Consider the following 20279-nt stretch of genomic DNA (forward strand, 5'->3'; position numbering starts at 1 on the left):
ATTTTTACCCTCAGTCTTCCAGCTTCTCCAAATCTTTTTTATCTCAGGTTTTGGCAACTATAGCCTTGTAGTTGTTCAAGCTAGAACCTTGGGGGGAGTCCTCTCTTGTTTTTCTCATATAGTAAGTCCTCAGTGTCATCAATACAGTCTTGGAAAATGGGACTTTAAGCGAAATGATGTATAACGAAACCAATTTTACCATAGGCTAGTTGATATAAGCATGAGTTAAGTTCCTACAGCATAGTTCTGGTCTCAAAAACATCACCGAACTTCTAAATAAAGATCCCAAACACAGTATTAAACATTGAAATAAGTGTGAGCTACATATAACATTTAAGAAAGATTAATAAAAAGTAAGATAACTATTTTCATTTATTCCAGTTCATGGTGACAGGTGGCTGGAGCCTGTCCAGGTAGCTCAGGGTACAAGGTGGGACCCGCCTGGGCAGGACGCCCTTCCAGTGCAGGGTGCACTCACACACCCTGAGACTGGGACAGTTAGACACGCCAGTTCGCCTAACTGCACATCTCTGGGATGTGTAAGGAAACGAGCCCCCAGAGGAAACGCAGGCAGACATGAGGAGAATGCGCCAACTCCACGCAGACAGCAGTCCTGGCCAGGAATATTTTTTTTCCTTATCAACAGTGTAATGAAATGACGATACAAATCCATTAAAAAGTTCTTTTGCCTCTGCTTTCAGAATGTATTGAGATTGCTGCTAATTGCTATTTCTGCTGCTGTCAGCCTAGTCCAGGCAACTTACCCACTGCTTGGTTGGATTTCTGCTATTGCTATAGGATCCTTGTTCTGCCCTTGCCCACCTTCAGCTACAGCCCACATCCAAATCATGTCTTGCCTGTTCAAAACCTATAATGGCTGTCCATGGCACTTGGAAAAAAAGTCCAAGGCTTTACTGTGGTTTTTAAGCCTTTACCTGATCTGACCTCTCATTGCATCTCTGACCTCACTTTTTATTATAAGTTCAGATTTCTTTATCCATGTATCTTGGGGCCAGAAAGTAATAAAGTTAGTAAGTATCATCCAGGGGCCTGGAACAACATTTGTAGTCAAAGATAGCAACATTTCTGCAGGGAACTGTTTTATAGTCATATTAAGCAAAAGCAGAGACCAAATAGCCACAGGGTAGTTCAGATCAGGGTTTGCTGCTAATCTTACGAAAAACTGTGTTGGGTGGGAGCTTTGGGGACTTTAGAATTGCAGATAAAGGATTACTGATGTCTACTTTTCCTCCTTCCCGTGGCCTTTTTGGTGTTCCTCAAGCATTCCAGGCATGCTCTCCACTCAGGACGTTTTGTCCTTGATGTTTGCTCTTCCTGGAATGCTAGTCTGCCAGGTACTGTCAGCTCACTTTCCTCACTTTCATTGTCTCCACTCCAGTGAACCTAGTTTCCAGGCTGAACTGCGTTTCTTCCCTGCTCAATTTTTCCATAGCACCTGTCACCATCTAATATGAAATACAGTGGACTCTTGAGCAACACAGGTTTGCACTGAGCAGGTCCACTTACACGTGGAATGTTTCCCTTGACCCACACAGCTCAAACCCGTGTTCAAGAGCCAACTCCGTGGTTGGGAATACACGTATGCGGAGCACCGGCTAGAGTTCCCTGCATATTTATGACTTCCTGGGGGGGCGATGCCCCTGGCCCCTGCCTTCAGAGGATAACTGTGCAACTGTGCTTTGCTTAATTTTTTTTCCTGTTCAATACATTTTTCCTACTGGAATGTAGTCTCTGAAATTATTTTGGTCTCTCACTCTCTGCTGTATCCCTTGTGTCTAGAGCAGTTTGATACTGTATAGCCACTTCGTAAATACTTGTTGTTTGACCCAGTGGATGAATTTTTCCATTTTGGGGACCCTCTGGAACTAAATTATTCAGATTTACTTACTTTTAGCATATTACTTTTGTTCCTGAGACCTCCGTTACTTGAGTTATTTCTGTAATAGAAAATGTTACTACTTGTCTTAAAATTTTATCTTGCAGATTCTTGAAAAGGTATCTTTAGGTTTATTTAAATAAGTTTGACTTTTTTTTTGCTTCATTTGTTGCATACTCAATTAGAATTTTAAGTTTCACTGGTAGCGTGAAAGGCTGTGGCCTTCAGAACTGCCTTTTCTCCATTCCGCTGTTTCTTAAAGAGTTGCTTTTCAAAGTTGCCACTTTAAGAGTTTTTACACTGGAAGGATTCATATACCCGTGCTTTTGTTCATTATGTAGACATTCTGGTAAAAGGTGCTTAGAGTTTGCTCAAGCAGTGAATCATCAGAGTAGAGGTAGTAATTTTACCTGGTAATTTTACACATACGAAGTATCGATGTAAAAACGGTCCCTACTTAGAATAGCTTCTCCTAGATGAGTTTAACTGCGTTATTCAAATGTTTCTGTTTCTTGTAACGATTTCCTAATTGTGTAGTTTATAGGCAAGCAATAAACAGCAAGATGTTTGAGGTGGACATGAAAATTGCTGCAATGCATGTAAAAAGAAAGCAACTCCATGAACTACTACCTAATCATGTGCTTCAGAAAAAGAAAAAGGTAAATTTAGAAAGTACTTACAAGAGCATTACTAATATAATGTTTTATGTACCCAGGCTATCAGCTCTGCAGGAATTTAGGCTCAGTGAATTAGCTATATTTGAAATAGATCACAGCATTTTAAAAATTTGTTGAGGGGAGCAGTTCCGTTATGTGAAACCTTGTTCCTGATCAGGCTCCTTGCACACACTTGCTTCAGAAAGATTAGTGGGGACGCTTTGCATCCATGTTGTATATATACTTGGATTCTCCTCAGAACCTTTTGCCCTTACCTACTTAATGTTCACATAAGTCTTGTTTCCTTTTCTTTAAAAAGTAGTCAAATTAGGGATTATGTAGCTCAAGTAAATTAGATGACTTTTTAAATGAAAATGGCTCTATTTTGGTAAGAATTACACATTTTTAAAGTTATTGAAGCTAAAGATCACTAACAGGTAACCAGAGTTAATGTTTTATGTTATGTTCTGTTGTTAGTGTTTCTCGGTGAGCGACTTAGCTTTTTTCTTATTTGGACTTCCTCAAGAGGCCATAATGGGGTTTTAGTTCAGAGATAACAGTTTAAACATAGCAGTGAAAATAAATGAGCTGCAGCTGCATATTAATGTTGAGTTAAAAAGATACAGATGAGTATGTACCATTTGATAAAAAATGTAAAACCATATATGATTTAAGAGAGAATATGAAGTAAAGTCTGTGTTAAAGAACTGATAACCAGCGCGTTCACCATGGTGGTTGGTGAGCTGGGGCTGGCAAAAGAGGAGTAAAGTTAATGCTCAGGGGGCTTCCGCTTCATGATGTTCTGTTTCTTAAAACATAATATGTAAGTATGTAAGTCAAGGGCAAGGGCTTTCGGGTAGATGTCCTCGTTGAATCTCAGCTCTGTTTCCCAGATTTGGGTGCGTTTCATAACAAACATCATGTTCTTGGCTGGCCTCATTTCTAAAATCGGTATAATTTTTACCTACCTCATTCGGTATTTCGTGAAGGTGCAGAGAGTCAATACCTGTAGAAGGTTGTTTAGACTAGGGCCTGGCTCATAGCAAATGCTTGTTTTTGTTTCTGTTATTACCACCATCATTATTATTTACTAAACTTGGGGTACTTGCTTGCTTTTTTGGTCTAAAATGCAGTTTTTAAAATGTTCTATTTTTTAAAATAACATCACATTAAAGCCTTTATGTGGCTTAACTTGCTTTCTTCTCAATCTAATTGTTCTGTGAGTTAACTAAATAATCTAGAAAGTGATAAAACTGTACTGTTCTCTTCCTGAGCAATGTTCGTTTTTTGTTTCATTCTTTCTTTGTCATATAATATACATAACATAAAATTTACCATGAAGTAATTTTCTTTTTAAATTTAAGTGTCAAGTCAAATATTTGTCTTCTAATTGTCCCTTGGTGTTACATGATGAATGGGGTGTGTGTGTGTAGTTACTACATGTAAAAATACACAGGCGCACACCCATTTCTGTTCCATTTAAACAGCTATTTCCGACTGAGGTAATTAGGTTTTCCAGAACCCTTGATTCAGATTACCTTTTAAAACTCCTATTTACATGGCAATATTGATATTTGGAACAGCTAATGTATAATTTAAGTAAACTTTATTTTTATTCTATTTCTTAAGGTAGTATTTATATATAATCTTGTAGAATATAAAAGGCATCATTAATGATCAAAAATTTATTATTTAGTCCAAAAGTTGTATTTGTGAAATAATGTTTAACTATAGTCTCATCATCCATTAGTAGTTACTCTTAACAGTTTATTTCTAAACAGACTATTCAGTGCATATATTTAACCACATGTAATAAGTATTTTTAAAAGGTTTTTGATGATACCATTTTGTGTCCTTTTTTCGTGCTTACTATATTGTGACTACCTATCCAAATTACAAGTACTACATGGCTGCTTAGTATTTCTTTGTATGGCTACAGTGATAAAATCTGTCCTCCATCTGACGTCATTTAAATTATTTCCAAGTTTCTCTTTGTAAAATAGCACTTTTCTTGTTTTTATAAATTAACAGCTGTCTAGAAATTTACATCTATGAATCTCCTCATTGGATTCTCCTAATAGCTTCCTTTGATTAACTGCTATTTGCAAAGCACAAAGCACATGTGTTTTTCTATATTTAATGGTAGAGCAACCCATAGCTATTGTCTGTTTTATAGAAGAAACAGAGAGGTTAAAAAACTTGCCCAGCGTCATGTATCAGGTGGATGGGACCTAGGTCTCAGTGCAAAGTGTGTGTGCGTATTTCTCTCTGTAGTACATTCTATCTTATCCTTTGCTAGGAAGTTCTGATAGAATATTTATGATTTCTTAGCATTGAAGTCTCTTGTGCCATTAGACACAGAGACAGAGATATAGACAGAAATGTAGACACAGAGGCAAAGCAAAGCAGCTTAATGCTGTTTTCTCTGCGGTCCAGCTAGGTAAAGCCTCCGTGTTTATAGGTCATCCCCAACAAGAGCTGTTACCTCGCAGGTGTTTGATTGCTTGGTCAAGGGGCATCTGCTCTCTCCTCCCCCTTCTGCTAGGTCATCTTCCCCGTTTGATCAATGTGTGTTTATGTAACAGTGGTTTCTCTGTGCTTCTGAATGAAAAGTTAGAGCGTATTTGTGCACATACATGCATGGGATATGAGTTTTTTTCAGCAATGCAGATTATTTCCATTAAAATATTTCTGTAGGCAGGTGAACACTGAGGCTAAAAGCATTCCGGAAAAAGAAAAGCTGAAGAAGCACATTTGACATTATAGTAGCATTAATTGCCAAAATGGAAAGCTTAAGCGGCTTTAGAAATCAACTTTCATTCATAGAACCACTTACAGTTTTTTAGCTTTCTTTTGGTTTTCCTATTAAGTAACTGTCTTTGAATGCTTTGCTTTTTAAGAAGCAGGGCCACCATTAGGATTTATATGTGGATATAAGGTTTAGTTTTCAGAAAGTTATTCTTTTCTGTAGAATAATTTCCACTATTAAGTGTCCATGTTGATATCCTAAGTTGCCGTTAGAGCACTAAGAAATCCTTTGCCTTAGAGAAGCTCATTTATTTACAAGTAGTTAGGAGTGGCACTGAATTGTACTTACTGATATTTCTTGAAATTTCACAATTTCTATGTTTATTGTAGAATAATTTTAAAAATCTAAACAATTCTAATCCCGCTAGCCAGAGATATTCATTGTTAGCATCATGTTACTGAAAGACTTTTCTAATATATATATGAGTGTGTATGTATTTAAGCCCTCAGATTTAAGATCCATGTGTTTTCATGTACTTTTTTAAATTTGCGGTATGTTTTACATTCAGTGTATAGTTTAATGTATTATTCCTTTCTCCTTATTTCTCCCCACTGAAGAACTGTAGTTGAATTGAAGGCCTCTTGGTAGTCAGGAGTGTGTGTCTGTCAAATCTTTGCCTTTCATAGTTGGCATGACACTTCTGATTGTCATAAATTTTGGTTTGTACTTTTTAGTAGAAATCATTTATCAGTAAAAGATGTTTGTATTTCAAAGATCTGGATAAAATACAGATGTGTTTGATTAAATATCTTATTGATTGCAGCATTCAGCAGAGGGTGTCAGATTGACACCTCTGAATGAGAACAGCCTCGACTTGTCTATGGACAGTGATAACAGCATGTCTGTGCCTTCACCTACGAGTGCTATGAAGACCAGTCCATTGAACAGTTCTGGCAGCTCTCAGGGGTAAGGAAAACGAGGGGATGGAAATGTAGTGGCTCCGTGTAAACATGTTCGATATAGTCTTGTTGAAGTCACCTATTTAGAATATTAATTTTATTCCATCTTGTAATATTTTTTAGATAGCCATTTAACTCTTAGTTTTGCAGAAAGTAATTTTTTTGTCCTATTGTGTCATACTTGTGTTCCATATGTCTTCACACAGATGTGAATATTAGTGTCACAACCCCCTCAGTTTCATACACTGACACGCCTACTCCCTATATGAATGGTGTGGTGTGGTGTGCTAAGGAGAACAGACAAGGGACAGACGACATTAAAGTATTACCAATGTCAGAGGCTCAGATTGGGATGATTCTTTGGATAAGCCTGAAGTAGAAAATGCTGAGTGCAGTGGGTGGGCTTAGTTCTCATGTCTTGGATTTTGAGTGTGTGATGTGTTTTTAGGCTAATAACACATAACCTGAATACTTCAGCCATGAACAAGTCTTTAGTTTTAAAGCAGTTCCCCATTTGTAGAGCGTTAACTTCCAGATTTTTATTTTTTATTTATTTATCTTATTTAAATTTTTAATATATATTTTTACTGATTTCAGAGGGAGGAAGGAAGAAGGAAAGAGAGAGAGAAACATCAATGATGAGAGTCATTGATCGGCTGCCTCCTGCATGCCCCCTACTTGGGATCGAGCCCGCAACCCGGGCCTGTGCCCTGACCGGGAATTGAACCACAGTGTCCTAGATCATAGATCCATGCTCAACCGTTGAGCCATGCCGGCTGGGCCAGATTTTTATTAAAAGCAGAATTTTTAATAAGAATTAAGGATTTGTATTGAAGCCTTTGTGACTTTGGGTTTATGCACATTCGGGGTGGGCAAAAATAGGCTTACAGTTGTATTACAAATAAATAATGCAAGAATAAACTGATTCATGCACTGTAAATGTATATATAAAATAAGTGTACATACTAAGTAATTTTAGAAGTTTTAATAGTTTCAAAAGTTTAATATTAGAAGTAATATTAAATAGCTTCTGTAGCTAAGACTTCTGGATTTTAAGTTTATGATTACATTTGCTTAACAAGTAGTATATATTATGTACTGGCCACTTCGCTAGCTCTTTCAGGTTTCTTCCTGCATCTGTGGTTCTCTGGCCAGCTCTCTGTTTCTGTTTAATCATTAGATGTTTGTGCCCTTGAGGGCTTTCTCCTTGGGCCTTATTTCATCTTTGTATTTTCCTTTGGTTGTGGTACCACCTGCTCTGCTGACTTTAGTTACTCTCATGTACGGTAAGTCCTCACTTAATGTCATTGATAGGTTCTTGGAAACTGTGACTTTAAGTAAAACGTATAACAAAACCAATTTTACCTTAGGCTAATGGATATAACACTAGTTAAGGTCGTACAGCATATTTCTGGTCTCAGCAGCATCACCAAACTTTTAAATAAAGACCCCAAACAGTTCTAATACTAAACATTAAAATACATGTGAGCTATTCCTACATTTAAGAAAGATTAATAGAAACAAGTAATTCTTTTCTAACCTGCCAATTCCAGTTCGGGATAGCGGGTAGGTGGAGCTTATCTGGGCAGCTCAGGGCCCACGGTGGGACCTGCCTTGGACAGGATGCCCTTCTATCTCAGGGCCACTTACACACACATCCACACTCAAAGTAGGATAGTTTGGACACAGCATTCACCTAAGGTGCACATCTTTGGATGTGGGAGGAATCCAGAGTACTTGGGGAACACCTGCGTAGACATGGGGAGAATGCACAAAACTGCACACAGATAGTGTCCCCAGCTGGGAGTCATCTTCATCAACATTATAATGAAACAATCTGACGTTGAATGAAACAATGTTATTTGAGGACCTGCTTTACCAGTTAGCTCCAAAGCTTTAATAAGCTGAATGCTCTGGGTTTTTGTATGAATGTCACATAGGCACCCAAAATCTGTAAGTCCTCTAGTGTTGCCCACCTTGTCCTGACAACATCATTCAACAGTTCCAGATGTAAGCTTTAGCTGAGGGAAAAGTAATCACAGAGGACCTTTTGCTTTTGCTTCCCCCCTCCCCAGGAGGTAATTAAAATGAGATCATTTAAGTGCTTAGGTATAGGATTTATTTGAAACACAAAAGTTGGAGAGAGAGAAGAGCAAAGGAGGGATGGCTGGAGTGTCCTGAGATGGCCGGAGGGAGTGGGATCCAGAACACAGGAGGAGTGATTGGGCTTTGTCTGCTGTTTCTCTGGGCCACTGGATGGCTTTCAGGGTTTCATGAATCCTTAGATTTTGTGTGCAGAAACTTCTTTTTCTCAGGTCGTTTTCTTATTTATATTTTTTGATAGGATTCTTTTATACCCCAAATCAGATAAGATTTTTTAAAAAAATATGTTTTCACTGATTTTAGAGAGAGAGGGTGAGACGGAGAGAAACAAACATCAATGAGAGAGAGAAACATTGATTGGCTGCCTCCAGCACTCTCCCTACCGGGGATCGAACCCACAACCTTTTGGTGCAGGGGACGACGGCCAACCAGCTGAGCCGCACCAGCCAGGGCAGATAAGGACGTTTTTAAAGAACTGTTCTAATATGGTAGTAACTAATCACGTGTGGCACTTTACATGTAATTAACATTAAATAAAATTAAATACTCCATTTCTCACTGCCCATATTTCATCTGTATATTGACTACATACATATAGGATAGCACAGGTAAAGGACGTTGTTACAGAAAGTTCTGTGGGACAGCACTGCTTTACAGTGTGTGTGTGCTTTTTTATTTTTTATTTTTTTTATTTCTATATTGATTTCAGAGAGAGGACAGGAGAGGGAGAGAGACAGATAGAAACATCAATGACGAGAGAGTCATTGATCGAACCTGCAACCCGGGCATGTGCCCTGACCGGGAATCGAACCCCAATCGCCTGGATCCTAGGTCGACACTCAACTGCTGAGCCACGCCTGGCAGGGCTTTTTTTTTTAATTGTGTGCTTTTGATTGTGGGTTATATGTTACTGAATGAAGTCAGTTACTAATGTGTATGTCTGAGAAGTAAACCTGAACAATTCTTTACTTTAGAAAAGAACATCACATAAATTTTATTGCTGAATTTTATACTTCTCTACTTTTCAACTTTTTTTTATAGCAGAAACAGTCCTGCTCCAGCTGTAACAGCAGCATCTGTGACCAACGTCCAGGCTCCCGAAGTTCCTGTGCCACAAGTGAATTCCAGTGAAAGCTCAGGGGGTAAGGAAACAGGGTAACAGGTTGGAGAGCAGTTACACTATGCGGAGCTTCAGCCTGCATTTTGAAAGATGGCTTTATTTGTTAAGTAGTTTGAATTCAGTTTTTTAATGCCATTTTAGTATTTGCATGTAAAATTATCAGTGAAATCAAATCCAGGGACATAAAGCTTTATTTGTAACTTGACCTTGATATGATTTATTTTCGTTTTCATGTATTAACATATACTTGTTACTTAGGTACATCGAGCGAAAGCATTCCTCAAACTGCCACACAGCCAGCCATTTCATCACCACCAAAGCCTGCGGTCTCCAGAGTGGTCTCTGCAACACGCCTGGTCAACCCACCACCACGACCTTCAGGAAATGCAGCAACAAAAATACCTAACCCTACAGTGGGAGTCAAGAGGAGATCCTCACCTCACAAAGAAGAGAGTCCCAAGAAAACCAAAACAGAAGAGGTACCTATATATTAGTTACTTGTGGGAATACCAGCTTAACTATTATAAAATCCAGCAGAAGAAAACCTTTGTGAGCCAAAACTGAGAAGCAGCCAGGAGGAAAGCTTTTAGGAAATGTTTAGGCAGTGCTGTAGTTTCTCTTCGCCCTGCTTGCTCTCTCTCTCAGTGATGGCCTCTTCTTAAAGCAGGGCTTCTCATTCTAGCTTCTGCAGCATGTCTAGTTTGTAACATGACTTAGCATGGACTTAACGACACCTTCATTTATTACTCTCATACAGCAGGCTTTTATGGGCACTGATTTTTCATACCCTTTTGTACACAGTTTTTTGTTTCTGTGCCAAATGGAGTTTTGGAGTTTCTACACCATACTTGACATTATAGGGTCACTGAATGCAAGTGGTTCTCAGGAAATTCTTATGGAAGGACTGACCAAAGTTGCAAATTCAGATTAGTTTTGGGACCTGGAATGATTATTTTTTCTAACTCTTCAGGAAATTTTCTAGCAATACTTAAACTTTTTATAGTGGATGGTTTATCTTGTCAAAGTCTCAGCTAAGAAAACCATTAAAAGTATATATTGATTTTAAGTGTGTGTCTTAGACTATAAATAGCCCTGTTACACCGTTTCATTGATTCCTGGAGCCACTCTTGTGTTGCTTCCTGTTAGTGAGGCATTCACCTTTGCCACAGAGGGGACAGTCCAAATCAGAAATTCTATTTTGATTTTTGGCTGATAGTTGGTTGTTTAGGAACTTAACTCATTACGACAATGCTTCTTTAGAATGGAGAAAAAAATTGTTTCTCATGAAGTGTTTGATCTGTGATGGTGAAAAATTACTCTCTAATTTTTAAATGTTCTATTCCCTAGGTTACTCTGTAGTTTTTTTGTTTTAGGATATAGTCACTATTAATGAATAATTTGTTGAATTTTGTCACTCTCAGGATGCTAAGTGTGAATGAAAAATGGCTACAGTATATTTTAAAACATGTGTTCTAAACACCCATCTGTGTCTGTGTAATTATCTCCAAAGGTGCAGTGGTTTTGAACCCTGGGTGTACATCAGAATTACTTTTTCAGGTTGCTTTTTTGTTTGTTTGGTTTGGTTTGGTTTTACAATAAGGAAATAACTTTGTTTATTAATATTTCTGTGTAAAACTTAACTGGAAAAAAAAAAAAAGAAACATCACCAAAAGGGGATTAACTCAGTCCATCCCTTCCTCAGTCATGTGCTTCTCACCACCTTCCAAACACTGTACTAAAACATTTTGGAGGCAGAGAGTGGGTAGGGAGGCAGCTAACCAGAGTCCCTGGGAATCTTTCTTAAAAGCCCCAGTCCTACCTGATTATGTTGTGCATTGGCCTAAGAATGTCCTGCTTTTGGTGTAATTCCACTTTTTGTCTATTGTTTGGAGTTGTCAGAGCATTTCAGAATTCACATTTCTTTTTACCTTAGTAAAGTATATTTAAGTATAACTCTGGACACCTATCATTCTGTTTCTTTAATGTTAATTGGTTAATATTTTAATGATTCTCTCTGAGCTCTAACCAAATTGCAATATTTGTAATTTCATTTGTTCTTACCTTGGTAGAAAACACTCATGTTTCTCGTCTAGTTTAGAAAGCAATAGGAATGTAGTTTTTAAACTTAGTATGGAGAATTTAAAATGTGCGCACGAGAGAATAATTTCCTGTACCCACCATGTGGCTTCAGGTGTAAGGCACCCAGCCACTCCCTGTACCCTTAATTCTCTCAGCCTTCTCCATTTCCCCTGTGCTTGGATCCAAACATCATATCATTTCATTAGTTTTTTAAACTCTCCTGTCTAAAAGATAATGGTTACAAAAAAGTATAAACAAAGTGTAAACCACTTAGAAAAACATCAATAATTCATTAATATCAAATATCTAGTCAGTGCCCAAATAGCCCTGATTATGTCATTCATTTGTTTTTGAAAGTCTTTATTTGTCCAAATCTGTAACGAGGTAAGGTCCCTGTTTAGCAATTGGTTGATGTCTCAAGTGTCCTGTAAAATACAAGTTTCTCTTTTTTCCTGCAATTTTTTGTTCTGTATAGTTTCTCAGTCTGGGTTTTGCTTATGACAGCTGTGGAGTTGACTAATAAAAACTATGAGCTATAGAAGGGATCTTAGGATCTTAGCTATAAATCTCATTTCTTAGAAGAAAAACTTGAGGTTCATTGGCTTTTCCGTTTTTAGAGCTAGTGAAAGAGACAGGATTAGAACCCAGGCCTACAATCATGGTGATAAATTCAAAGAAGATTGTTAAAAATATCCTAAATATCCTAATGCTGAAGCTGTCTTAAACTGGTCTATTATTCTGTTAATGAGCACTTGGTATTAGAAATTCTAGCAAATCAGAAAGAAGCATGGGTTCTACTCAATTAATAATACACTAACCTGTATGTAGATAGGAGGGTTTTAGGTATTGTCAGGTAGTTTATCTCTGCTTAATTTGCATCTATGCTAATAAAGCTTTTCAAATATATATAAAAGTCAGGAATGTAAAATAAAAATAGAAAAATCTGTCCGGTATATGTTTTTGAACCTTACGATGCTCTATATATTCTTTCTATGATACTATACATGTACAAAGTTATAATGAACAGTCATGTTTGCCTCACGTAGCAGTTAGCAAGTCACTGCCAGCCTCTTTCATCTACACATCTGCTCCCTTCCCCATTGTTAGGAAGCAGGTCCCAGGCATGTCATTTCAGCCGTAAATACTTCTAAAAATAAGGACTAATAAAAAACACAGCGATAGCATATTATCACCATATATATTTGTGTGTGTGTGTGTGTGTGTATAAATACATTTACCAATATTAACAGTAGCTCCATAATATCACAACCAGTCAGAATTGAAATTTGCCCAATAGTGATTTAAGTTACTATTTGTTAAGTTTGTTTGCAGGATACAAATAAGGTTCTTATTGGAATTGGTTGATATTGCAATTAAATTTCTCCTACTCTGTAAGTTAGCCTGTGGTTTCTAAGTCTTGTTTTAGAGCCAATTTAAAATTAAAATTTAGTTCTGCCTAGTAAATAAAGCAGAGAAATTAGTGACAAAATTATTTTTCATAAGAAAGTGATGTTTTATTGAGGAATCACTGCACGAATAGGAAAGTACAGCCATGTTTGGCTCCCCCTTTTCCTCTTTATCAAAAATAAGTTGTTTTGAATAGAATTATAATAAATTAAAAAGTTAATACCTGAGGAGAGCATTTCTCAAACCTTCTATTCAGGATTTTACTAGGTCTTGCTAAGCAGGGGGATTCTGTATGGTTAATTAACTTTGGGAAAGTTAAAGGGATGTTATTTTTAGAACCTTTTATGTTCTAGTGTGGTGTCCGTGTGTGTGAGAATGACTCTCCCAGGATGCAGGTGGTAGTATTGCAAGATCCTAAATTGTTTAATCAAGGAACTCTCTTCTTTTTCTTACAAAAAGTATTTTATGAACTTAGAGGTTTGGGGGAATGTACTTTAGGTGGTGATAACAGTTTTCGTCATGTTCTTTTTAATTTTGGCAGATACTAAAAATTAGTATACGAATTAAATTTGTTAATATGGAAAAAATTTTAAATGAATCAGTAATCTGTTTTAAGGCCATACTTGATCTTACAGGTTATTTCATAATTTTAAAAACTTACATAAATTAAAGCATTGATTGGCAAATAATCTAAATTTTTCATGTTAGAGAATAAAGCTTTTCTTTTTAAAAACAGGATGAAACAAGTGAAGCTGCTAACTGTCCTGCTTTGAGTGGACATGATAAAACAGAAGCAAAGGTATACTAAATTAGCCTTGGATACACGCAGTAAGAGGATGAGATGTGATAGGAATGTGTCTAGAATATTGTACTATAGTTTGTTCTTAGGTTGTTTTCAATATTGTTTTCAGAAAAGTGTCTCTTTTTCATGTTAATTTATAATGCTGAAATCGAATTCTCAAATGTTTGAGGCCCTGGTAAATACACTGCAATCTAGTGGGCACCTAATGGGATAGCAATGAATGAGCTCTGTTCCATACCTTTAAAGAATTTACAGTTCAGTAAAAAAGATTAGAGGCAGAAGCAATGAATTACATTATCAAAGAAAATCTAAGTAGGTGGGGGTGATGAGAGTCCAGAGGAGCTCGATGTTACTTTTTGACTGAGTAAATAACATAAGGCTTCAAAAGAGGCAGGCCAAGTGAGGTAGCCTTGGAAGGGTGCCTAGGATCACGGGCAGCCTCAGATGAGAAGGTCACCTCACTGCTGGCATGAGAGGATGGTATGTTTAGAGGACTTTTTTTGACAGAACCCGAGGTGCATGGGACTTTGAAACAAGGTAGATAGGCTGGGAGAGATTGGTTTAACTAAAACGTCATTTCCCCCCCCAGAAATTGAAATGTACTGAACATTAACATTTTCCTCCTTGTAGAAAAATTGGAAGTCTTCTTTCCCCCAAACTCTCCAGATTCCCATAATTGGTATTTTAGCAAGTATTGTTTTGCTGTCTTTATTGATTTTGTTTGTGTATACTGCCAGTGCCTTTTGCTTTTAAATCTTTAGTCACTCCGTAAACCAAGAAAAATTTTTGTCATTTAATAATCTAGAAAATATTAATAGCTGCATAGAACACTATCTTAAAGCAGTTATCATTTTTTTATGCAACCGTTTCCCATTGTTTGCAGTTGTTTCTGTTAAAAAAAGAAAATTTCTCTTTCCTACTATAGTGTTGACTATAGGTAAATATCTGCCATCCATTTATATTTATTTTATTAGGATAAATTAATTAAAGAGGAATTACTGAGGCAATAGTATGCTTCCTTTTAACACTTGATTCATGTTGCCAAGCTGTGCAACAGAAATACTGCTCTTTTTTATTTTTACTTCTGACATCCCATTTTACCCTTTCAGTTTCAGAGAAGTTGGTATTTCATTGTCTGAGTATTTTTATAAAAATTCAGATTTTTATGTTTATTTTCGCGTGTGTGTGTGTGATTGTGTGCACTGCTTTTTACAAGTTTGGAGCAGTGGAATGACATGGCTCATTCACCCCATAGTTTCTGATTAACCTTAGAGCAGAATCATTGATTATTGTGGATGGGAAGAGAAACCAAAAGGAAGGAGGAATGTTTTAGAGACAATTTCTGCTTTTAATTAAAGGTGTGAGAGCAATATTTGTGCTTCTGGGTAATTTTATTTAATAACAATGAATGGACTGCGTTTTTGTTTTTTTTCATATAGCTAAGAGCTTGGGTTTCTGTTTTGTTAATTATTGTCTGGGCCACATTTCATAGTGTGCCTGTGCATGTCTTTAATTATCATTTGCTTAAAATGTCCAAATTGGGGCTGGTTGGAAAGTCATGAGATACTTGACCATGCCTTAAAAGGTTTAAGTAGACAAATAGAAATCTTACATGTATATTAAATGGAGTAGTAATCTACAAACAAGGCTTAATAGATGATTTTGTAATGTAGTTGCATCTTTTTCTAAACCCTTTTTGTTTTCTAATATGTCTACTTTATTAGCCACCGAACCCCCTTATGTTCTTTTATTCTTTTCTAAGTCTCTTTTGTCCCCCATCTTCTTTGTCTCACAGGAACAACTTGATACAGAGACAAGTACAACTCAATCAGAAACTGTTCAGACAGCGGCTTCTTTGTTGGCCTCTCAGGTACTAAGTGCAAAAAGCAAGGAGAGTTTTATAAATGTTAAGATTAGTGTGGTATAATGAACTAAAACGAGCACATACAGGGACCAATGAAAGTATCTTTGTGAAAGTAATTCTTTGCTAGCCTATCAATGTGTGTGTTGTAGTTCAGACCCCAGGATTTGACGGAACCATTTTTTGAGGTTTTTTTGTGCTGTTCAGGTGCTTACTCATCCCCTTGCACATGTGATATTGCAAATCACTTAAATCCTCACTAGTCCCAGCATGCAGTGTTCATAGAGGCTTTATTTAGAGGTCATAGTGGAATTTAAATTACAGCAACTAAAAAACATTCTTTATGGATTTTATTTTTACGAGGCTAATATGATCTTATTTTTAAAATGTGTTTCTGCCTCACTGTTTACTTCTGATTTTCAGTTATTTAATATAACCCATAGTTGTTTAAAATGATTTTTTTCATTTGACCTAGAAATTCTACTTGTGGCAGTCTCTTGCATACAGTAAGCAGCTGGAATCTTTTTTTCCCCATTGATTTGTGCACCTCCATTTTGTTTGTGAAATGTTTTCTTGAAGTCCTTCAAATTGAATATATTTCAAAGCCTAGGTCACACTCTCACACAGAGTAAATATTTTCTTTAACTAGAAGCTAAGCGGGTTAACTTAACCCCCACAACATAATGGAGATAATCGCTGCAGTGGTTGCTGAGCTGATCCAGTGATGTCTTGCTGCTTTGTGGTTCAGCGTTAGTTTAATGTGATAATTCTAAAGTGTGATTTTGCTGGCTGTTAACCTGTGTCACAGTCCCTAAAGATATTCTAAATATTATATGATATTATGTATACGCTTCTGGAATGTCTTTTGTTTTCATAACCTTTGTCTGATGAAATGTGTTGGGGGGTAATTAAAACAACACTAGGAAATGTGCTTGATGTCGATACATGGACACACCTGTTCATCAGCTGAACTGTCCTGCCACGTGGTTGCCTGGCTTTCAGTTTGCCACGTTCCTCTCCAGGGAGCTGTTTGCACAGTTCTGTCTTACTGAGTTCATCCCTGTGGTGATTAGTGCCTGCGGGTGTGTTAGCCTTTTAGCTATTTTTATGAGGAAGTAGAATTTTCTTTCTAGTGAAAAGATTCCTAGAGCCAGTGAGAGGAAAATCACCCTTTATAAGAGAGTGGTTATGTTGAATTAAAACATGCATCTCTACATTTGGTGGTATAAGGGGAGTATTTTGGGGAGGGGGGTGATGAAAAGGTTGTGGCTGTGTCTAACAGAGAGTCCTTAACTGTTCTACGATAAACTTGACGTATTTGCAGATGAAATGGTAGGATCTCTGGGATGTGCTTCAGTAAAACCGGGAGTGAAGGGGGGAGGACGGTGCACTGGCTTTCACTTGACATTGATGAAGTTGGATGATGAATGCATGGGGTTCATCCCACAGTGCTCGCTACTTTTGTGTATTTTTGGAATTTTCCATAATAAAACATTTAAAAATTCATCTCTCTGTTTTTGAATGTTAAAGAAGGCTTGTGACTTAATTTATTTTTAACATGAAGCTTCCCTGAAATTTAGAATAATCAAACTATTGCTCAGTTGTGTAGATTCAATTTCATAATTTACAGGGTCAGAAAATAATAGACTTACTGGTAACTGCTCCTCCGTGTGTGAGGTGAGCTTCAGTGTTCCCCCACACGGGGGCGCTCCAGTACCAGCCAGCTCTGCAGCCACTGGTGGTATTGCCTTAGTAACCACACGGTAGGGATTCCCAGAGGAGCGTGTTTGTAAAAGCTGTACTGAAATTACTTAAGTTTTCTATATGTTGCTAAAATGTTTCTACAAGTATAGAGGAAATAATTTCATAGTAAGTCATATTTATTTGCAATCCATTTTGACAACATTTTAGAACATTTTTGTTTAAATCTGTGATGCAGAGGTCTCATCCATGTCTTAGGAATAAGCAGTGGGAAAACATAGATCTCTTAAGTTACAGCACTTTGAACAACGTTGTGTTCTTTGCTTTGTCCTCAGAAAACATCCAGTACAGACCTTTCTGATATCCCTGCTCTCCCTGCAAATCCTATTCCTGTTATCAAGAATTCAATAAAACTGAGACTGAATCGGTAAAACCACCTCAGGGGTCCATAAACAGTATCTGCCAACTCAACCTGTTGTCTTCAAATGCTAAAAAAGGAGACTGGAGGGTACAAGACTAGACATGGCTGAAAATGGATTTAGGTTTTTTGTGTGACCTCCCTTACTGGGCTAATCAGCACTTGATCGGAAGTCCAGGTTAGTATGTGAAGCCAGGAGTACTATTATTATTGTGTTAGCAACAGTTTCATTAACTATTTCAAAAAATTACTGCCTTTAAAAAAAAAAAAAGCAAAAAAAAAAACAACAAAAAAAACACACCTCAAGCTACATTTGTTTCCATAATTGACACCTGGATTGGGTTTATGTTTGACGCATTGTTTGGGAAATTTGCGATACAAACTGGCATAAGAACTTATTCTGATGATGCACTTTTATGTATTTTTGTTACTAGAAAGTAGAACTAATTTTAGATTTCAGCCTGATGGATTTTCATTTTTTCTTGAAGAATTTCCTTTGCCATTAGTCTTCAGACCGGATGCCATTGGGCAGTGGTGCCCTGCTGTACTTCAGAGAAAGGCTGAGAGTACATCTAGTTCAGCCCCTGAGGCAGCTGAAACCCTTCCAAGTGAAATGTCAATTCTAGGATGTATATTTGACATTGAAAGAATAATTAGGAAATACTTGGTTTGATGGGGGTCATTATTAAGAAATGATATATTGGTTTTATTTATAGAATTGTTTAGAGTGCAGATAAATCAGCGATCGGCCCGCAAATATATTTCTTTGAGCTTATTAAAGCTCCGTATTCTTTTGCCTTCAATCTGTTGTCTTTGAAACAGACAAAGCTTTTCGCTCCCGCCCCTTGTTTTTCTTTTCCCCTTTCTGCTTGTATGCATAAGGTAGGATTTATTTTTCACAAAACAAAATGCCAGTATTTTCTTAAGCCGGAATGTGGACTGGTGGTGACCCTGTGCCGCATGGCACAGGACACGGATTGTGGTCCCACGGCTGGAACTTGAGGGTGACTAAAGTGATGCCTGTGAACACGCCGCCGGTCGGGACGGCATTCGATCTCTACAACGGAGGCACGGTGTACACTCCACAGAACTGCTGTCTGGAGGCAAGCCAGTTTCCATTTTCAACACGTGGGCAAAAAGGCATTTTCTCCAAGAATTTTAAACTAATTTTTACTTTTAAATGGTTGACCAAATTTGTCAGTAAATTTTACATGTAGAAGCATTTTAAAAGTCATTTCTAGCACTCACTTGACATCTAGTCAGCTCTCTCTACTGCCTTTTCATTTTGCTTTGTCAGTAGATTAGGAACTCCTTAAAGAAGACAACTCACAGTTAAGCAGCAGAACACCCGTCTTCACGACTAGGGATGCCAGATGTTGATAAACTCAGTCTGGACAGAGCAAACCTAACAGACTTTTCTGATGCGCATGTTTTAGGAATCCTCCGTTGTGCTCCATTCTTTCACACGTGCATCTTCATGTTAAGCTGCAATTACTTAAACTCTCCCCATCCTTTAAATTAATTTTCCAAAGTTGGAGTGCAGTCTTCCCCTTAGGCGATGCATTAATTGAGGCTTTCTTCCCACCACACTCTACAGTGTCTAGTACACAGCATTTCCAGTCCCCACATCCTCGCTCTGCACAGTCACCTTGCCCTCCCACCGCCGAAGAGGAGATGGTCATGCTGACAGGTGACGTGTACAAGGTGTCTGTGTGTTTTGTGTAGCTTCAGAGTTAGATTGAAATTGCCAGGCACAGATTTAGTCTTGTCATTTGTTTACACATTGGGGAAAAATTCAGTTTATTCAACGTTTCATGTAACTGCACCCAAGTTTTGCCGAGCTGGAAACTTGGGCCTTTTCTGTGTAGTGACTTTTTTTTAATTCTAGTTTTCATAACCTGGAGATCAGACTGTTGCTTTCGCATGATGTACGTAGTGTCTCATGACTGGAGTTTGCTTTGTTTTATAGTATCTGTACTCCTTGTATTTTTCAAGAGCTATTTTGTAAACAGATGATGTATTTCTCCATTGAAAACACAATAAAAAAAACAACAGCACAATCCCACAGTCGGCTGGTTTCTTTTGACTGACTTTTGTTCTTTTGTCTTCAGTGATGTAATTGGTTCTACTTAGAGTTCATATAGTGGCTCTAAGTGAAGATTTGCAAAAGAATTTACTGCGGTTACATTTAGAAAAGATTTGTTTGTGGTTAATTCATGCCAATAGCAGCAGCCTAATATTAATCGATAGCTCACACAACTAGGGAGGAAAACTTGAATGGAGTTACTGTTCATTCGCTTCCAGCCGTCCCGTCCTCTAGAATATTGATTCTGTGCATGTAGACACTGCACCTTCTCTGTGTTGATTCCATTCGTGTGGACGATGTACCCCTGAGGTGCTTCCTCTCAAAGCGGCTAGTTTTCAAAGCGGTTGGTGCTGTATCTGTAATGTCAGCAGGGGGCACTGTTGTCTTTCAGTGAATCTGGGATCCTAGACCATAGCCAGCCAGGATCCTGTTTCTCATTTC

At 37.6% G+C, this 20279-nt stretch overlaps 1 protein-coding gene across 3 annotated transcripts in view; it reads left to right on the plus strand.

Annotated features, from left to right (window-relative positions):
* PAPOLA (poly(A) polymerase alpha) overlaps positions 1 to 19817 on the plus strand; it is a 54944-nt gene extending 35127 nt beyond the window's left edge. For 2 of the 3 annotated variants that reach the window (XM_081138711.1, XM_081138713.1), the window contains exons 16-22: positions 2435 to 2556; positions 6126 to 6268; positions 9406 to 9506; positions 9743 to 9963; positions 13707 to 13769; positions 15568 to 15642; positions 17670 to 19817. In XM_081138711.1, coding sequence (XP_080994837.1) covers positions 2435 to 2556; positions 6126 to 6268; positions 9406 to 9506; positions 9743 to 9963; positions 13707 to 13769; positions 15568 to 15642; positions 17670 to 17765 — 821 coding nt within the window. In that variant the 3' untranslated portion in view covers positions 17766 to 19817. The remainder of the gene's footprint in view (positions 1 to 2434; positions 2557 to 6125; positions 6269 to 9405; positions 9507 to 9742; positions 9964 to 13706; positions 13770 to 15567; positions 15643 to 17669) is intronic. The other variant, XM_081138712.1, reaches the window with a different exon arrangement.
* Positions 19818 to 20279: the final 462 nt, after the last annotated feature.

Source organism: Miniopterus schreibersii (assembly GCF_964146895.1).
Source record: "Miniopterus schreibersii genome assembly, chromosome: 1".
Taxonomy (NCBI): domain Eukaryota; kingdom Metazoa; phylum Chordata; class Mammalia; order Chiroptera; family Miniopteridae; genus Miniopterus; species Miniopterus schreibersii.